This window comes from Coffea eugenioides, chromosome 11 (genome assembly GCF_003713205.1).
Source record: "Coffea eugenioides isolate CCC68of chromosome 11, Ceug_1.0, whole genome shotgun sequence".
Lineage (NCBI taxonomy): Eukaryota > Viridiplantae > Streptophyta > Magnoliopsida > Gentianales > Rubiaceae > Coffea > Coffea eugenioides.
This window is the reverse complement of record NC_040045.1, coordinates 1,205,486-1,221,278: the sequence shown is the minus strand read 5'-3', so window position 1 is coordinate 1,221,278 and position 15,793 is coordinate 1,205,486. Positions and strand designations below refer to the sequence as shown.

General features: G+C 37.2%; 1 protein-coding gene, 1 long non-coding RNA gene and 1 other non-coding gene across 3 annotated transcripts; all 3 read left to right on the top strand.

Annotated features, from left to right (window-relative positions):
* Positions 1–1,066: 1,066 nt before the first annotated feature.
* LOC113754604 lies at positions 1,067–1,173 on the top strand. Its single transcript, XR_003465285.1, has one exon. It is a non-coding gene; the product is annotated as a small nucleolar RNA R71 (small nucleolar RNA).
* A 5,094-nt stretch (positions 1,174–6,267) lies between these two features.
* On the top strand, positions 6,268–6,723 carry LOC113751397 (cytosolic sulfotransferase 12-like). The gene has a single exon (XM_027295403.1). It carries the CDS (start codon positions 6,268–6,270, stop codon positions 6,721–6,723), a length of 456 nt encoding a protein of 151 aa, XP_027151204.1.
* Positions 6,724–14,395: 7,672 nt separating this feature from the next.
* Positions 14,396–15,331, top strand: LOC113751306. Its single transcript, XR_003464815.1, has 2 exons — positions 14,396–14,435; positions 15,175–15,331. It is a non-coding gene; the product is annotated as an uncharacterized LOC113751306 (long non-coding RNA).
* Positions 15,332–15,793: the final 462 nt, after the last annotated feature.

Sequence of the window (15,793 nt, the reverse complement as noted above, 5' to 3'; positions counted from 1 at the left end):
AGTCATGATTTCCTTGAGAAATTTCGCATAAGACGGAATCTGCAAAATAGCATCGGCAAAAGGAATGTTAATGTGCAATTGTTTGAAAAGTTTAACAAATTTTTCAAAATCTTTATCAAACTTATTTTGCTTTAATCTTTGTGGAAATGGAACTGCAGGAGGTATTGGAATGGTAGCGGAAGATGATGGTTGATTTTCTCTTGATTTCTCCCGGCTATTTTCTTCCACTATCGCCTCTTGGTTCCTCTGCTTTTCTTCTTGTTTTTCATTCTCATCTTTCTCAACTTCCACCACTGGAGGATCTTCTAATTGCTTACCACTACGAAGAGTAATGGCTTTGACATGCTCCTTAGGATTTACCTCCGTTTTGCTAGGTAATTCTCCTTGATTACGATTATTCAAAGAACTAGCAATTTGACCAATTTGGACCTCTACATTCCTGTACATTGTAGTGAGTTGGTCCAATCTTCCTTCTACTCGCTCAAATCTGTCCGAAGTAACTTTTGCGAGCTTTTCCACTGCCATCTCCCAACCAGGTTTAGTTTCAGCTTGTTGTTGCCTTGATTGAAATCCCGGTGGATTGGTTGGCCTTGGTTGATTTCCTTGATCCTTCCATCCAAAGTTTGGATGATTTCTCCACCCCGGATTGTAAGTATTCGAGTAGGGGTTATTTTGAGCATTACGATTGTAATTATTGACGAATTGTACCTGCTCAGAATCAACACACTCATTAGTATCATGTTCACCTCCACATATAGAACAACACGCTACATGTGCATTAGATGAACTTGGACCAACTCCACATTGTCTACTTAGCAACTTCATCACATTATTCATTTGAGCACTCAGCATATTGAGAGTGTCCATTTCTATCATACCTGCGTGACGTCTTGTATTACTTCTCTCATTGGCCCATTGGTAGTTATTTGCAGCCATTTCTTCTATCAAATTCTGAGCTTCTTGGGGTGATTTACCCATTAAAGCTCCACCTGCAGCTGTATCGATCATAGTTTTAGTAGAAAAAGCCAAACCATTATAGAATGTTTGTATGATTAACCACTCCGGCAGTCCATGATGTGGACATTTCCGAAGCAAATCTCTAAACCTTTCACATGCCTCATATAATGATTCACCTTCCAATTGGCTAAAACTAGTGATATCCATTCTGAGTTTAGCAGTCTTACTTGGTGGAAAATACTTATTTAAGAATGCCCTTGATAAATCATCACATCCGGTGAAAGTATTAGGAGCATGAGAGTGTAGCCAAAGTTTGGCCTTATCTCTCAATGAAAATGGGAACAGTCTTAGCCTTATAGCATCATCACTAACTCCATTCATTTTAATTGTATCACAAATTTCCAAGAATGTAGCTAAGTGTGTATTAGGATCTTCTACTGCATTACCTCCAAATTGAGAGTATTGAACCATTTGGATAAGTGATGGTTTAATCTCAAAATTGTTAGCATTTACCGAAGGCCTTGCTATGCTCGTTTGAGATCCTTGTGTTCCCGGTAGAGCAAAATCTCGTAGAACTCGCCTATTTGCTTCGTTTTCTGCCATTTCTTCTTCAAATGGAAGCTCTATTAAGATTTCCTCTATTGGTTGCCAAATCCCTTGTTCCTCTTGCTGTAGTGTGTTCCTCCTTTGTCTATGTAGTGTCCTCTCAATTTCTGGATCGAAAAGTGCAACTTCTCGAGACACCCGGTGCATATACTACAAACAAAAACAAGAGAAATTTTGCAGTTTTAATTCAATAACTTGAATAAAAACAATGAAAATATCTAAATTAATAGAGATTATTAGGCCCTAATATTGCCGCTCCCCGGCAACGGCGCCAAAAACTTGACGGGCTTTTTATATCAATGCAAGTTTAATTCCGATTTTACACCCGTTGGACTGCAAGTATACAGGTCGCAATTGTAGTACAAGATGTGTATCGGGTCGATCCCACGAGGAGCAATTTAAACAATTACTAAGCCCTTGTTTTCTCTATTATTTAGACTTACAATTAATTTGAGTAGAGAAAATATATTGCTGTAGTCTACAAATCTGATATACAAATCTAGTTTAACAAATGCTGAATGCAAATAGAGAAATTTCACTTAAGAAAGATTCTAGGGATGTAGATTCCACTTATGGCATAAATAACACAAATGAATGGACTTACTTCTTGCTATTATTCTTGTTTAACCAGAGATTCATTTCCAAAGTTTCCAAGTCTCATTTTCATGATGAAATGGCCTAGAGCAATATAGATTTCCCTATTTTCATGGTGAAATACTACTACTACTCTGTTTTATTTCATGAAATGCTAACTAATCCACCTAAGTGTATCTCTATTTTCATGAACATACAACTCAAGCTCTACTCATATGTCTCCATTGTTATTACCAATTCTCATTGAACAATAACAACTATAAATAAGCTATTGGTGATCAATCAATAACAAGTAATCACAGCTACACAAGTAGACAAGTTAATACAAGATATAACAAGTGTAAATCACATTCAATTTATATTATTTAGCCATAAGTTTCATCTACTCCCTAGATAAAGAAAATTAGCTACTCATGAATGATTTAACAATCAAACTCACAAGTTTATTAATGCAGAACATCATAAAGTACAAGTATAAGAAAGATGAAAGAAAACTTAGCCAATTGAAGGTGAAACTCTCCAATTCCTGCTATACTCTTGCACAATATGATTACAAGTGAAACACTCCAACAAAATGCTTTTCCAAGAACTCCTATCTAGAGAAAGAAATGTTTCAAGATGAAAAACTAGCTACGTATGGTCTTCCTCCTCTTACCTCTCCCCTCTGCTTCTGCATAAAAAGTGGTAGAAAGTCTACTCCCCTCCTTCATAATTTCCTCCACTCAGATTTTGTAAAAAGAAGTCAAAAATATGATGTTTCTTTTTGTCTACACTCATTTGGTCTTCTCTTTTGTTGCAGAAGCATATGCTACCGATTTCTATCCCTCAAAATAGCTGGAAAGGTTGTGAAAAAGGTAAAGAAAACGGCTGTGCCACTTACTGAGGAGAGAGGCAGATCCGAGCCTCGGATCCGAGGGGTGATAATGGATTCGAGCTCGGATTTGTGGATCCGAGGACTTTCCATGATGGATCCGAGGTCGGATCGTTCTGACCTCGGATACACTCTCCGGAAGCACAGACGAGGGCTCGGATCCCTCTTGTTTACACAGATCCGAGCTCGGATCTGTGTTGAGCAATTTTCCAGTCTTTCACTTCTTCCCTTTTTCTATATTTTTGCTCCCAATTCCTTGTGTACTTTGTCCTCTGGATGACCCTTTCATTTCTTTCAGCTTGTGCATGAATTTCATACATTTCTAACCTTCAAAATTTCACAAAATTACGCATTAATCCACTCATTTATCAAGTTTTGAACCCTTAAACAATATTTAAGCAATTATCACCAAAAGAGTTCAAATATAGCTTTAATCTTCTCAAAACATACCAAAAATTCATGCCAAATTTGTACAAAATGTACGTTAAATCTTCACTTATCAATTGTCAAGCCACCAAAAGAGAAGCAAAAAGCAATTAGGTTACACTACACCCAGTTTTCATAAAATAGGAAAAAATGGAAAAGACCCTTAAGTTAACATAAGTTTTGAAACTAACTAGTGAATTCAATGCAGAGAAGAAGAAGAATCTGGACAGCAAGTTGACTGGCAATGTTGAATTGCTTAGATTGCTCTAAAATCCATCAAATGGCCAACATTTGATTCAAAATAAATCTAATTTATTAGTTTTAGATATCAATAGAAACATGAATGAAGTGATTCTTTTGTTTAAAAACCTTCTCAAAAGATCCAAAAAACACCATCTAGATTTATTGCTGCATTTGCAATCAACCTAAGAACTAATTATCCTAAGTTTCAGACAGACATTTCATCAAACGCTTGATAGCCATGCCTATGAGATTTCAGCTACTCAACCCTCTTCTTATTGGTCTTATAAACTGAAGGCAGTGTCATATAAAACCATGTTTTGAGATAATGAAGCAAATATAAAATAAGCAATCATTGTAAGGGATCAAAAAATACTTGAGATAAGTGATAAGAAAGCATCAAAACATGGAGTAGTAATACTTGAAGTGGAATTGAATTTGTACGAGAATTTCAGAAGAACAAACTAAGCTACAGTTGGACTAATAAATGAAAAAAAAACGAGAGTTTGTTTGGATAGGAGTTTATTTGGATGACTTATTTAAGATAATTACTGTAATATTTTTTGTGATGTGATGTATGTGAGATGAAAAGGCGATTGAGAAGATAAAAAGGTAATTGAAATTTGTGAAATAAATTATTTTACTTGAAATTATCTCAATTCAAACAAACCCATTGACAATTAAAAGTAAAGCTCAAATCCAAACAAACAATGAACTTTGACAATTAAAAGTAAGGCTTGAATTTGTTTGTCAATGCCAGCCGAAGAAGAAGAGCACAACCATGGCTGCAAACTCAGTTGTAGTTTTGGAATAATATATAATCCAAAATGCCATCTGAGTTGCCTCGCCAAGATATAGCTTAAATCCAGTTAGTATCAAGCCTGAAACACAACTCATGGCAACAATATTGTATCATCACAACCGAAAATGAGAATAAAATAAATTCACCTATTTCTAATCTTCATCTGTTGTGAAAATCCAACAAAAAAATCAACACTATAGTCCAACAAAATTTAGATTCATTAAACCCTAGTAAGGAAATAAAAAGAAGAAAAAACAAATGTTCAAACCAAAAAGGAAATAACAAAAAATTGTACTTCCATATGAAATTGCACAAATCGAATCAAGAGGGAAAAAAAAAGCCAAAACCAGAATGAACGAAGGTTAGAGCGAGAATGTGATAAGAGAAAGAGACGTGCAAATACAGATGAAAGGCAAGGGAAAAAATTTTCCTAGAAATCACGAGACATTAGATGCGATTCAAAGGTCAAGACAAGATGAAAGGATGCCCATCAAAGATCGAAGTCTTCGAAGACATCCAGCCAAAGAAGCAAAACGCGGAAAAACAGGGATGAGATGGCTAGTCTCCTGACTTGGCATAGGCTGCACGGCTACACATTCAATTCTACCAAAAAACAGTTGCCAAAACGATGACATGAAGTTGATGGGCCCTTTTCCCATTTTCTTTGAAAGCAAGCAGACCGACCCATATGTCAAAGTTTGTAGCCCGAGCTCCCAGATCAAAAAGCTTTCACCTTTCATAGTGCCATGTGGCAGTAGCTGAAGTAGCTACAGTAACAATCAACTAGTTCTTATATTATAGTTAGATTAGATAGATAATAATTAGACAACCATGTAAAAGTTTTTTGGACTCCGTAACACTGTTTGAGGTCAAGGTTGAAAGGAGAATCCTAATGATTTTTACCGAGCAGTGATGGGGAGATGTGATGGTCCTGCTTTACTGCAATACTACATTTTGATTTTGGATGGACAAAATTTATGACTATGGACCGTCATATTTAACATGTGCGCTACATATCTGTGAATGAAAACTTTGAGCTAAATATTCCCACTTCTTTCCTCCCAAACAATCCCGAACTTTGACTTTTGAGCTCTGGATCCACGGTTTGGCATCTGAACCTTTGTGAGCGCTGGTTAAAGTGGCATTGGAGTGAGCTACTTATAAGAGGCACAAATGAAATGATATTAATAGTTTTAGCGCTATTTCCAGTTCCCATCATTCAAACAGGTTCTGAGAAAAGGGCTCCCAAGTAGGTGTTTTGCTACTTTGGAAGATCCAATCATGGTTTACTCTAGTAGCAATAAGGAATTTTACTGGGTTGAGAATATGAATCTTTAGACAATATGATCAAGGTGGTCTTATGCCCCCTGGTACTTTCGCATCATTTGAGCGCTGAAATTGTTAAGTTTTCATATCACATAACTAACCGCTGGAGAAAAATCCTGAGAAAAACTCTTATGGATCCTGTCCATATGCAAATATTGAGGAAAGGAAAACAGATGAGACTTGAATAACCATTTCCATCACACGTTTTATGTGGGAGAGAGATACTAGTATTTTCTTCTCTTCTGAGGTTCATTTCTGCCTGCTTAAATTCTCTGTTGCACTTTCTCTTTTACTGTGGTCCTGACCAAATTCAAAGGAGTGATCAAATTTTGAGCACGCCAGCTTGCAGGCGTACTAATGCAACTATTTTACTAACATGCACTACAATAATCTGGTGTTATGAGAATAGAGTCTACCAGCCTCCAGCTTTCAGGTTCCAATTCTCATGGCAATCCCTTCATTAAACTCATCTTCCTGCATTGCAGGTGGTGATGCACCAAAATTGTTTAATGAAGAAAAAGAAGATGACAGTGACCAAATCCTCCAAAGGTATTTGCATATGGTCTCTGTGCTTCCTAGGGAAAGAGGTTGGTTAAGTGAGCACATTCACTGGTACCAAGGTTTTTGGTATTCCACAGGAGTTCTCAAGGGACTCCTAATTCTCCAGAAACATTTTCGGGCACAACCAAGTGACATTCTCCTGGCCACATATCCAAAATCGGGAACAACCTGGTTAAAGGCACTTCTCTTCACCATAACAAATCGTACATGTATCAGTCATCCCGATCAAAATCCTTTGCTAACGGCAAACCCTCATGAATTGGTTCCCATGCTGGAATCATATGCCGCAGCGAATCCTGTCAACCCAAAGCCACCCAATTCTCTCATTGAAGAAAATTAAACCAAACTATTTTAGTATCAGTTTCCTAATACGTTTTATTTGTTTAGTTTCCATCAAGGGCGGATTTAAGGTGGGGGCACGGGCCCCCACTGTCCCCCTTAAATTCCTATAATACTTATATATTTTTGATATAATTTTAAGTGTGCCCCTAGAGTTTTCTTAAAAAGGATGTGAAAGAATTACTTAATTTTTTAATTTAGTTCATAAACTAAAATTCTAAAAAGATACGTGGAGCACAAATTTCATTTGAAATAAACTAAAAAAAAGTTTTTTCATTTCAATTAACAAGTACCAATCACATCATTCACTTTCTTTGGGCCCCACTCCCCAATTTCCCTTCCCTCCTTTGGTCCCCCATTTTTCCCCCACAACCGAGAGCCACTACCTACCACAACCAAGCAGTCAGCTACTCTTTCTCTTAATCAATTCATCCGATCATATCATTCACTTCCTTTGTCCTCACTTCCCAATTTTCCTTTCCTCCACTGGTCCCTCATTTTCCCTCCACAACCGAGAGCCATTCTTACTTCCACAACCAAGTTAGTTATCAAAATATAAAAATTCGCAGTGAGCAATTGTTAATAGTTTTGTTTGTTTTTAAAATAAAATTATTATTACATTAATAATTTTGAATGTCTTTTTATGTTTTTCATGTAATATATGCATTATTTGTACTTGTTGATGAATTTTTTTTTTTTTGCTTAGAAAACTAGAAAAAGAGTAGGTAAACAATTTTAGTGTTACTTTTGCCCCTACTAAGAATTTTTTCTGGTTCCGCCACTGGTTTCCATATTAGATTAAGAAATCTTGAGTCAGTTTCCAAATAAGTTTTTGTTTATAACTGTTTTTGTTTTAGGAAGATTTAGAGTCTATAAATACTACCATTCTAGTAGGTTATTAATTGAAGCAGAGAGTTGAGTTGAGTCTAGAGATTAGACTTGAGAGAAAATCTCATAATTGAGATTTGTGAATTGTCGTGAGCGAAAGGCTACGACTTAGTATTTGTTACTATTAAGTTTTGAGTGAAATAAATTATTGAGTATTTATTCTCCTTCTCTTCCCATATATTTTTATATGTGTTAGAATTGCTACCATTGTGTGCGCGGGGATTTTTCATGCGAACAAGTGGTAGAGCTCTAGGCTTTGATCCTAGGGCTTCTTCTTGAAATTAAAGTATGGATCTGCATTATTTACAACAATGTCTTTTTTTTTTATCTTTGATGGTAAAAATAATTTTGAAACTTGGAGATCGATGATGAAGGATTTTTTCAAGGACATTGGAGTTTGGAATATTATCCAAAAGGGATTCACGAAACCTATAGCAGGTATAGAATTATCAAATGATGCAGTTCAACAATTAAAGAGGAATAGACAGTTGAATTACAAGGCACTCTACCATCGCAGTATCCAAGTCCAGTTACATGTAGCGAAAAAATTCATACATGTAAAGATAGCAAAGGAGGCTTGAAAAATTTTTAATAAATTCCTATGGTCATGGTGGAGAAGAAATTTATGACGAGGAAGAAGAAAAAGAAATTTTTGATGAGGTAAAGAAAGAACAAATTGTAGCAATTGTGGATACACATGAAGATGAAGAAATTGTGATTGAAGAAGAATTTTTGCAAATGGTTGAGAAAGAAAGTGAAATCATTGATCAAATTAATGATGTGATTGAAGATCATGATGATAGAGAAATTGTTGACTTTATCGAGATTGATGAATTTTTTGAAGAGAAAAATTAAGTGATGGATTTGGTTGGAATCTTTGTAGGTTGGGGGATGAGTTTTCGGGCTTTCTCTCCATTTTCGGGCTATCCTTTGCAACTCGGGCTTAGTAGGGTTTCATGGCGGCTCTCCAGCATGGGGAGGCGCCGCCCCTCTTTCGGCCTACGAAGACGTTCGCCTCCATTCTTTCTCAACCTCCTTCTTCTTCGTCCTCTGGCATTGGCCATCTCAGTACATACAAGGGTGAGCCATCGTTGGTGATATCCCGTCAAGATATGATACAGATAGCAGCACCTTACTCTAACGCACTGGTTGGCAGATTTGCAGCACCTTACTGCAAAAATTTGATCCAAGGCCGCAAGGGTCGTAGTAGACAGGCCAGGAAACGAGAACGTATGACTTCATCTGCTCATTATAATCTTCGGTCTAATAATGTTAAATTCGATTAAGTTTATAGTGTGGAACATTCGTGGTGCTTCGAACAAGGAGTCATTACGGCATATTCGTCGCACTTGTAGATCAAACAATATTCGTTTACTGATTCTATTGGAGCCATTAGCCAATGTCTCTCATTTGGAGAGTGTGCAGCTGTTCTTGGGTTTTGATTTTGCTCGGTCCTTCGTGCACAACAAAATTTGGATATTCTAGTGTTTAGATGCTCGATATTCTTTTGTAGAAGCGACTTGATCGAGCGGTCATTAATAGCGTTTGGCTGTCTGATATTGAGATGACTCGAGTTGCTCATCTTCAGAGAGGGCGGTCTGACCATTGTCCGTTGCTGGTCAGGGAAGGAAGTACGGCAACACGACGGTCTTCCTTTCGATTTCTTAATGTCTGGCGAGGTCATTCCAGTTTTCAACAAACAGTAAGGTCTGCTTGGGCTCAGCCTGTTTCTGGAGTTGGAATGCAGAAATTCTATAATAAATTGCAGGTGGTTAAAAGAGTTTTATCTAGATGGAATGTGGATGTATTTGGGAATGTCTCTCAAAGGGTCAAAGTGGCAGCGGATAATTTATTGGCCAAGGAAATTTTGTATGATCAAAATAGAGACACGTTGTCTAGGACGGCAGTTCATGAGGCAAGGGCAGTTCATTCTCGGGAGCTAGCGTTGGAATGTGAATTCTGGAGACAAAAAGCAGCGATCAAATGGATCAAAGAGGGCGACGCCAATACCTCTTTTTTTCATGCAGCAGTTAAGCAGAAACGCAGCTCTAATTTTATTGCACGAATTAGGGACAACGGGGACAGTTGGTTTGATAGTGTCGAGGATATTAAGCTGTCGGCGAGTGATTTTTTCTCCTCTTTGTTCACAGCAGATGTGGCGACCCCACTTCCCCCTAAGGCGAACCAAAGGGTTGGCGGGCCGTCTGCCCAGCTCTCGCCAGGACTCACGCAAGCATTCTAACCCAAAATCTTTCGAAGAATAACCTAATTTATTACAAAACAATTCCTCCGAAGAAGACCGTCACTAAAACCACATTAACTTCAGAGATAGCAGTGATTTAAAATAGCCAAACGACGGCTCCTAAACATTTCACGCGTTGCGAACTGCGGAATAGAATCGTACCGTCCCAACAAAAAAAAGAAATTCATACAACACAATACAACAATCAAGCCAAGCATCCAAATTAAGTTTTACACATTTTCCAGCTTCAAGTGGCAATCTAAAACAAAAGTACATAATTCAAGTTGAAGCATAATACAACCCACACAATAGCCGTAATATCCATTACATCCAAAAGAAAAGAAACATAAGTAAGTTCAAGGCTTTCAGTTTCCAGAACCTGTTAAGGAAAACAAATAAACGTGGGGTGAGCTAAAACTCAGTGGTGCCCCAAAACATGCAGTCACTAAATCAAACAGCGAGTAATAACTTAACCAAATTGAACAGTTAGGAAAGCGTATAACAGCACAAGGTAGGATACAGGGGCTCTCACTACTTATAGTCCATGTAGATCCACTCATTTTAATCCTAACCCGTCACCATTCATACCCCTGTCCCGGGCCCGAACGTCAACTAAGGACGCAGTATACTCGAGATATACCCGTAGATAAATGGTCGAGGGATTCACCCAACGACGTTATCGTAGTTAGATTCACGCGTCGAGGGATTCACCCAACGACGTAACTACATTTAGATTTATGGTAGTTAGATTCACGCGTTGAGGGATTCACCCAACGACGTAACTACATTTAGATTTATGGTAGTTAGATTCACGCGTCGAGGGATTCACCCAACGACGTAACTACATTTAGATTTACGGATTCATGAGAAAAATGATTCACGCAAGTCACCACTCGAACGGCTAGTGCGATAAAGTACACACTGCTCACTTCGATGGATCAAAAACTACTTTTGCAATTTATCACATATTGAGTCAAGAAATCACTTTAACCAAGTAATCATAGAACAGGCAGGGACACTCACCAAGAGTGGAGTTCAGATATCAAGTTGGGAATCGAATTCCGCGTCCTCGCAATATCCTAGAATACCAAATATTGAAACTATAAGTTTCTATTCAGTTGTTAAGCTTATACACATCGAGGTTTATCTAATATATTACTAGTTTACTTTCCCATAGTAATTTCAAGAATCTACTTAGGTTGAAACTTGACAAAAGTAGTAGAAATGTTTCCTATAGTTTTCCTTGAGATACTTTTCCTTATAAAAAGGTAACTAGTATTATTTTCTGGAAACAATTCGACCATCCACTTAGGATTGAAATTTAGTAAAAGTAGGAAATGTTTTATATGGCTTTCCTTAAAAATATTTTTCTCTATACGAGTGCGGCTAGTACTATTTTATTTAGAATAAGTTTTCTTGCCGAGGAAGTTTTCAGCTATTTTTAGTTAAAGCCACTAAAATCTTGTATTTTGAAAATTTTCCTCTAGACAATTAGCCAGGGACAATTTTAAGGAAAGAAAAGGAAATAGATCAAGACTTAGGGTTTTAAAACTTGTGAAATCATTTTCTAAAAGTAATAAGGCTAGTTTACGCTTAAAAGAGAGATATCGAGTTGGCAAGGTTTAGAAAATCCCTATACGAAATTTCTAACTTTAACATACAGTGCTAAGTTTTATCGAACCATACTAGAGTGAAGATATATTTAAATAGCTTGCTTAAGACTTCCTCAAGTGCACAAGACCAAAACGGATTCCTTACGATTTCGATTTACAAGCACATAATATTTCAGATTTGTCAATATAACCAACTCACATTTCAAATAGAAATCTCACTAGGGCTTCGTCAATCATTAGCCCTAGGTTTCAACAGATTCAATTCTGATCAAGAATAAACGAATAACCAAGGCTTCGTCAATCATTAGCACTTGGTTTTGGCAAGCTCATATCACATCTTAACTAAAACAAAAATGAAGGTAAGGCCTTCAAGAAATTCCAGCAATCAAAGTTCATCACTCTTTAATATTTATAAAACCATTCAAATGGCCAAGGGCTTCATCAATCATTAGCCCTTGACAACATCAATCACTTCCAACCACAATTCAATCAAGAATTCAAACCACAAATAAGCTAAATGTTCGATCCAAGTCAAAAATTCAGTTTCATAAAGAAACAGGACATTCAAGCAGGACAGTCTATGTAACATCCCGAATATTAGGAGGTTGTTTGTGAAGAAAATATTAAAGTATATTTCTTCGGGTTTGATTTAAAACCTTATTTTGTTTTAAACGACTAGAAACCCTAATGTTTAATCAAAAACCCTAGTTTACTTGTGACTAAACGGTTTCTTAAATCTTTCATATTTTACTAGAGATTCTAATGTTAATTATTGAAATTGTAAATTCCTCACGTTTTCTTAAAAATTTCCTTTTATTTGAAAATTATTATTTATTAAGGCCCTACTACCCAATTGTTCAACAATAAGTGCAGATGAACCTGGAAATAGGGTTTTACACTTCGGTTTCAAGATTTGAGCAAAATTAGGGTTTTCGCGATTTTTCGCCGGATGAATTTTCGGTACTGACCAAGGATCAATTTGGTGATTAAAAGTGACTTTTGAGTGAGAATTAATATGTGATTAGGAACAATAATATAAGGTTAGTAAATAGGAAGTAAAAATCCTAGTACGTGTGTTTTTAAGAAAAACGGCGCGAACCGGCGGGTCCCGCGCACTACCGATTGAACGCACCACTTGACTACCACTTTCTTGCCATACAAGTTTATCACTAATGGAGAAAAATATCTTCCCCCTCTTAGCTCTCCTATTGGCCGAAATTTAAGGCAAAGAAAAAACAAGGAAAGAGAAAATTTGAGTGGTTGAAATTGAGCCAAGTGTTACGCCAACTTGTGGTCACAATTAGTCCTAATCCTCTTGTCTTATTAACACCATATTAGCAGCCTTTCTTCCTCATTTCTGCACCTTCACAGCCGAGCAAGAGAGAGAGAAAAGGGAGAGCAAGAAACAACCATTTTCTTCTTGATTTACACCATCCAAGTGAGAAACAAAAATTCTAAACCGATTGATCGTAAGTTTGGAAGCTTGGGAAGCTAAGAGAACCAAAAATTTCAAGAAATAGTGGAGGATCACTCTTGCAAGCCTTCTTTTTGAGGTATAAAATCTGATCTATGGCTTTGATCCTTTTATTCTTGTTTAAGATGTTAAATAGTCCATGTTTTGGGTTTGATTACAAGTGATGCAAGCTGTTGTGGTGATTGTTGGATGAAATATGTAAGTTAGAGTTTGATTAATTTCTGCCTAAACTTGTTGTATAGTTAGTATATGTTGTATATAAGATTATACAAGGGGCTTTGGTAGTGATTGGAACAAGGAATTGAAGAAAGTTCAATTGAAACCAAAAGATTTCAGATTTCTGGAAATTTTCATCCTATTCTGCCCGTTTTTGTTGCACCATGTTATAGGCCGAATTTGGCTTGGAATAAAACATGAAAGTTGTAGAGAATGGTATTTTATAGTTACCTGCAAAATTTCAGCTCAATCGGAGCAACGCAGAACGTGAAAAGTCCAAAATACCCCTACTGTTTTAAGAATTTCCCAGCAGTCTGTTTCTTAAGTTCAGTCCAGTTTAACACGATTTTTGACCAGGATCCATTCTGATTTAGCTCTGGGCCAAAACATAAAAGTTGTAGTGTTCTGAAGTAGCTTTAAAATGCCTCAAAGAAAACCTGATTCGGACTTGTGTACACTGAGTTAGGTCCGTTACAGCATAATGCGTTTAAACTGCCGGTGAATTGGTTTCTGGTTTAGTAATCTGAGATTTTGACTAAGTTACATTAGGAAATGGACTAAGTGACCTTCATGAATGTTGTAGCTCTGTGTCTTAGCTTCGAAACGGCGTAGGTTTCGTTTTAATCCGATAAGCGTAGCCTCAGGTATGGTATTACCGCATTTGTACGTCAAATCTGTCTTGAACTACATTGCGTTTCTGCACTTGTACTTGATGCGATTCTTGTTGTTATGATATTGTGAGCCTATGGAACGGCTCTTGACATAAATTGCTGATATGTATGTTGTTGGGCTGTTGTTGAAGAAAAATAATGAAGCCTAAATGGCTGGAAAATTAGGTAAACACAAAGGGCATGCTGCCCAAATTTACGCTCGAGGACTATATAAATACACTTGCGACTTGGGTCGAATTGATATGAATAGTACTTGAACCATCTAGGGTACTTGAGTCTTCTTGTTTCGAGGTATGTAAGTAAGGACTTGGCCGAACTTGTACCCTTGAGAAATGAAATAATGATTGCTCGAAGTATGTTTTCCTTGTACTTCAACTCGCAAGACAATTTCAAGTATAAATGTTACAAAGTTTTATCGTTTAAAAAGCGAGCAAGTGTTTCACGACTACTATCCGAGTGAATTTCAATCTCTTGATTTTTATTGAACGAAACGTCTAAGTTGTGAATCTTAGTCATGTTTCAAAGTTCTCAAACTGAGTTTTATCGCAGATTTGGACTCCGAACCGGAGTATAACCTGAAAGTGACCAGTAAAGGCACTATATCTTTTGGTGAGTGCTTTCAAATACCGAATTGAACTTGATACTTGAACTTGATACGTGACCAATCTGATTACATGTTATATACGTGAATTGTAAGGGCAAGAGTGTACTTTATCGCACTTGCCCTTACGTGATATACTTGTTTATTGTTGCAATTGACTTGATATACTTGATTATGATGCGCGCACTTCCTGGAATTCCAGAAACCCTGTGGCGAGTTACTCTAGTCGAGCCGGCAAGGGCTTGGTCGATTGGGTAACGAACCCTGGGTCTCTTGTATTGTCGAGTGGAGTGATATCTCCTCGACTAATCGGTATACTCGAGTATTACCACCCGTGTTTATTGAGGATTTTGGGCCCAGTAGGGGGTGTGAATGGTGGACGGAGAGTCGTGTAAGTGGTGTTCTACTGGATTAGTTACTCACTTGAAAGTTGACGGAGTGTCAACTACTACGTGATCAAGCTTCTGGTAATGCAAAGGGGAATTTGGCTCCTGAGAGCCATCCGTATCCTTATGCTTTGGAATACTTATTGTTTATTGGATTATTGTTTCTTTTGAAAAACTTCTACATTTGCTCATTTTAAGATTGCTACTTGACGTGTTACTGTTCACATTTATGAACACTTTATGAACTTTATGCTCGTTACTTTGCTATATCGAAAACTCGTACTTATAAATAATGGTCAATTTGCTATTTGGAACCTCACTGGGCTTTTAGCTCATTCCACTCCATTTGTTTTCCTTTCAGGGGTACGAGCGAGGTGCGAGATATGTAAAGTCTAGCATAGACTAGTTGTTTGATTTTTGACTTGTACTCGTGCTATTCCTCGAATAGAATGTTTTGTATTTGGATTGTATACGCCTTGAACCAGTTTGAGTATATTGAGACTTTGTACCTCGATTTCTATCAATGTAAATTATAAGCTGGAATTGGGATTGTTATTTATGGTTCATGGTTGTGTGTACATTACTCGATAGAGATAGTGAGTGAGTCCTGGCGAGAGCTGGGCAGGCGGTCCGCCGAATCCTTTGGTACGCCTTAGGGGGAGGTGGGGTCGTCACAGTCTACTTTGAGGAGTCACGGACAGCAGTACATATGGAGGAAAAATATGAAATTTCTACAGAACAAAGGCCCATGAATCTAGTTTCAAATGCCACTGACGACACCTTAATCGGATTTTCCTACACCAAGATATAAGCATTTTACTGAGACTGGTCAGTAAAATCCGAAAATCTGAAATCTCATTTTTCACTTGTGAAAAACTCCTTTTTCTCCTTTAACACCATAAGGTTTTTATTCAAACCATCCATTCATTTCTTATAGAACTCCAAAACAACATATTCCAGGCACTTCCAACCATTACGCT

What these genes read in the sequence shown, in the direction of transcription:
- LOC113751397 (XM_027295403.1), top strand. Translation starts at nt 6,268, where the DNA reads ATGGCAATCCCTTCATTAAACTCATCTTCCTGCATTGCAGGTGGTGAT.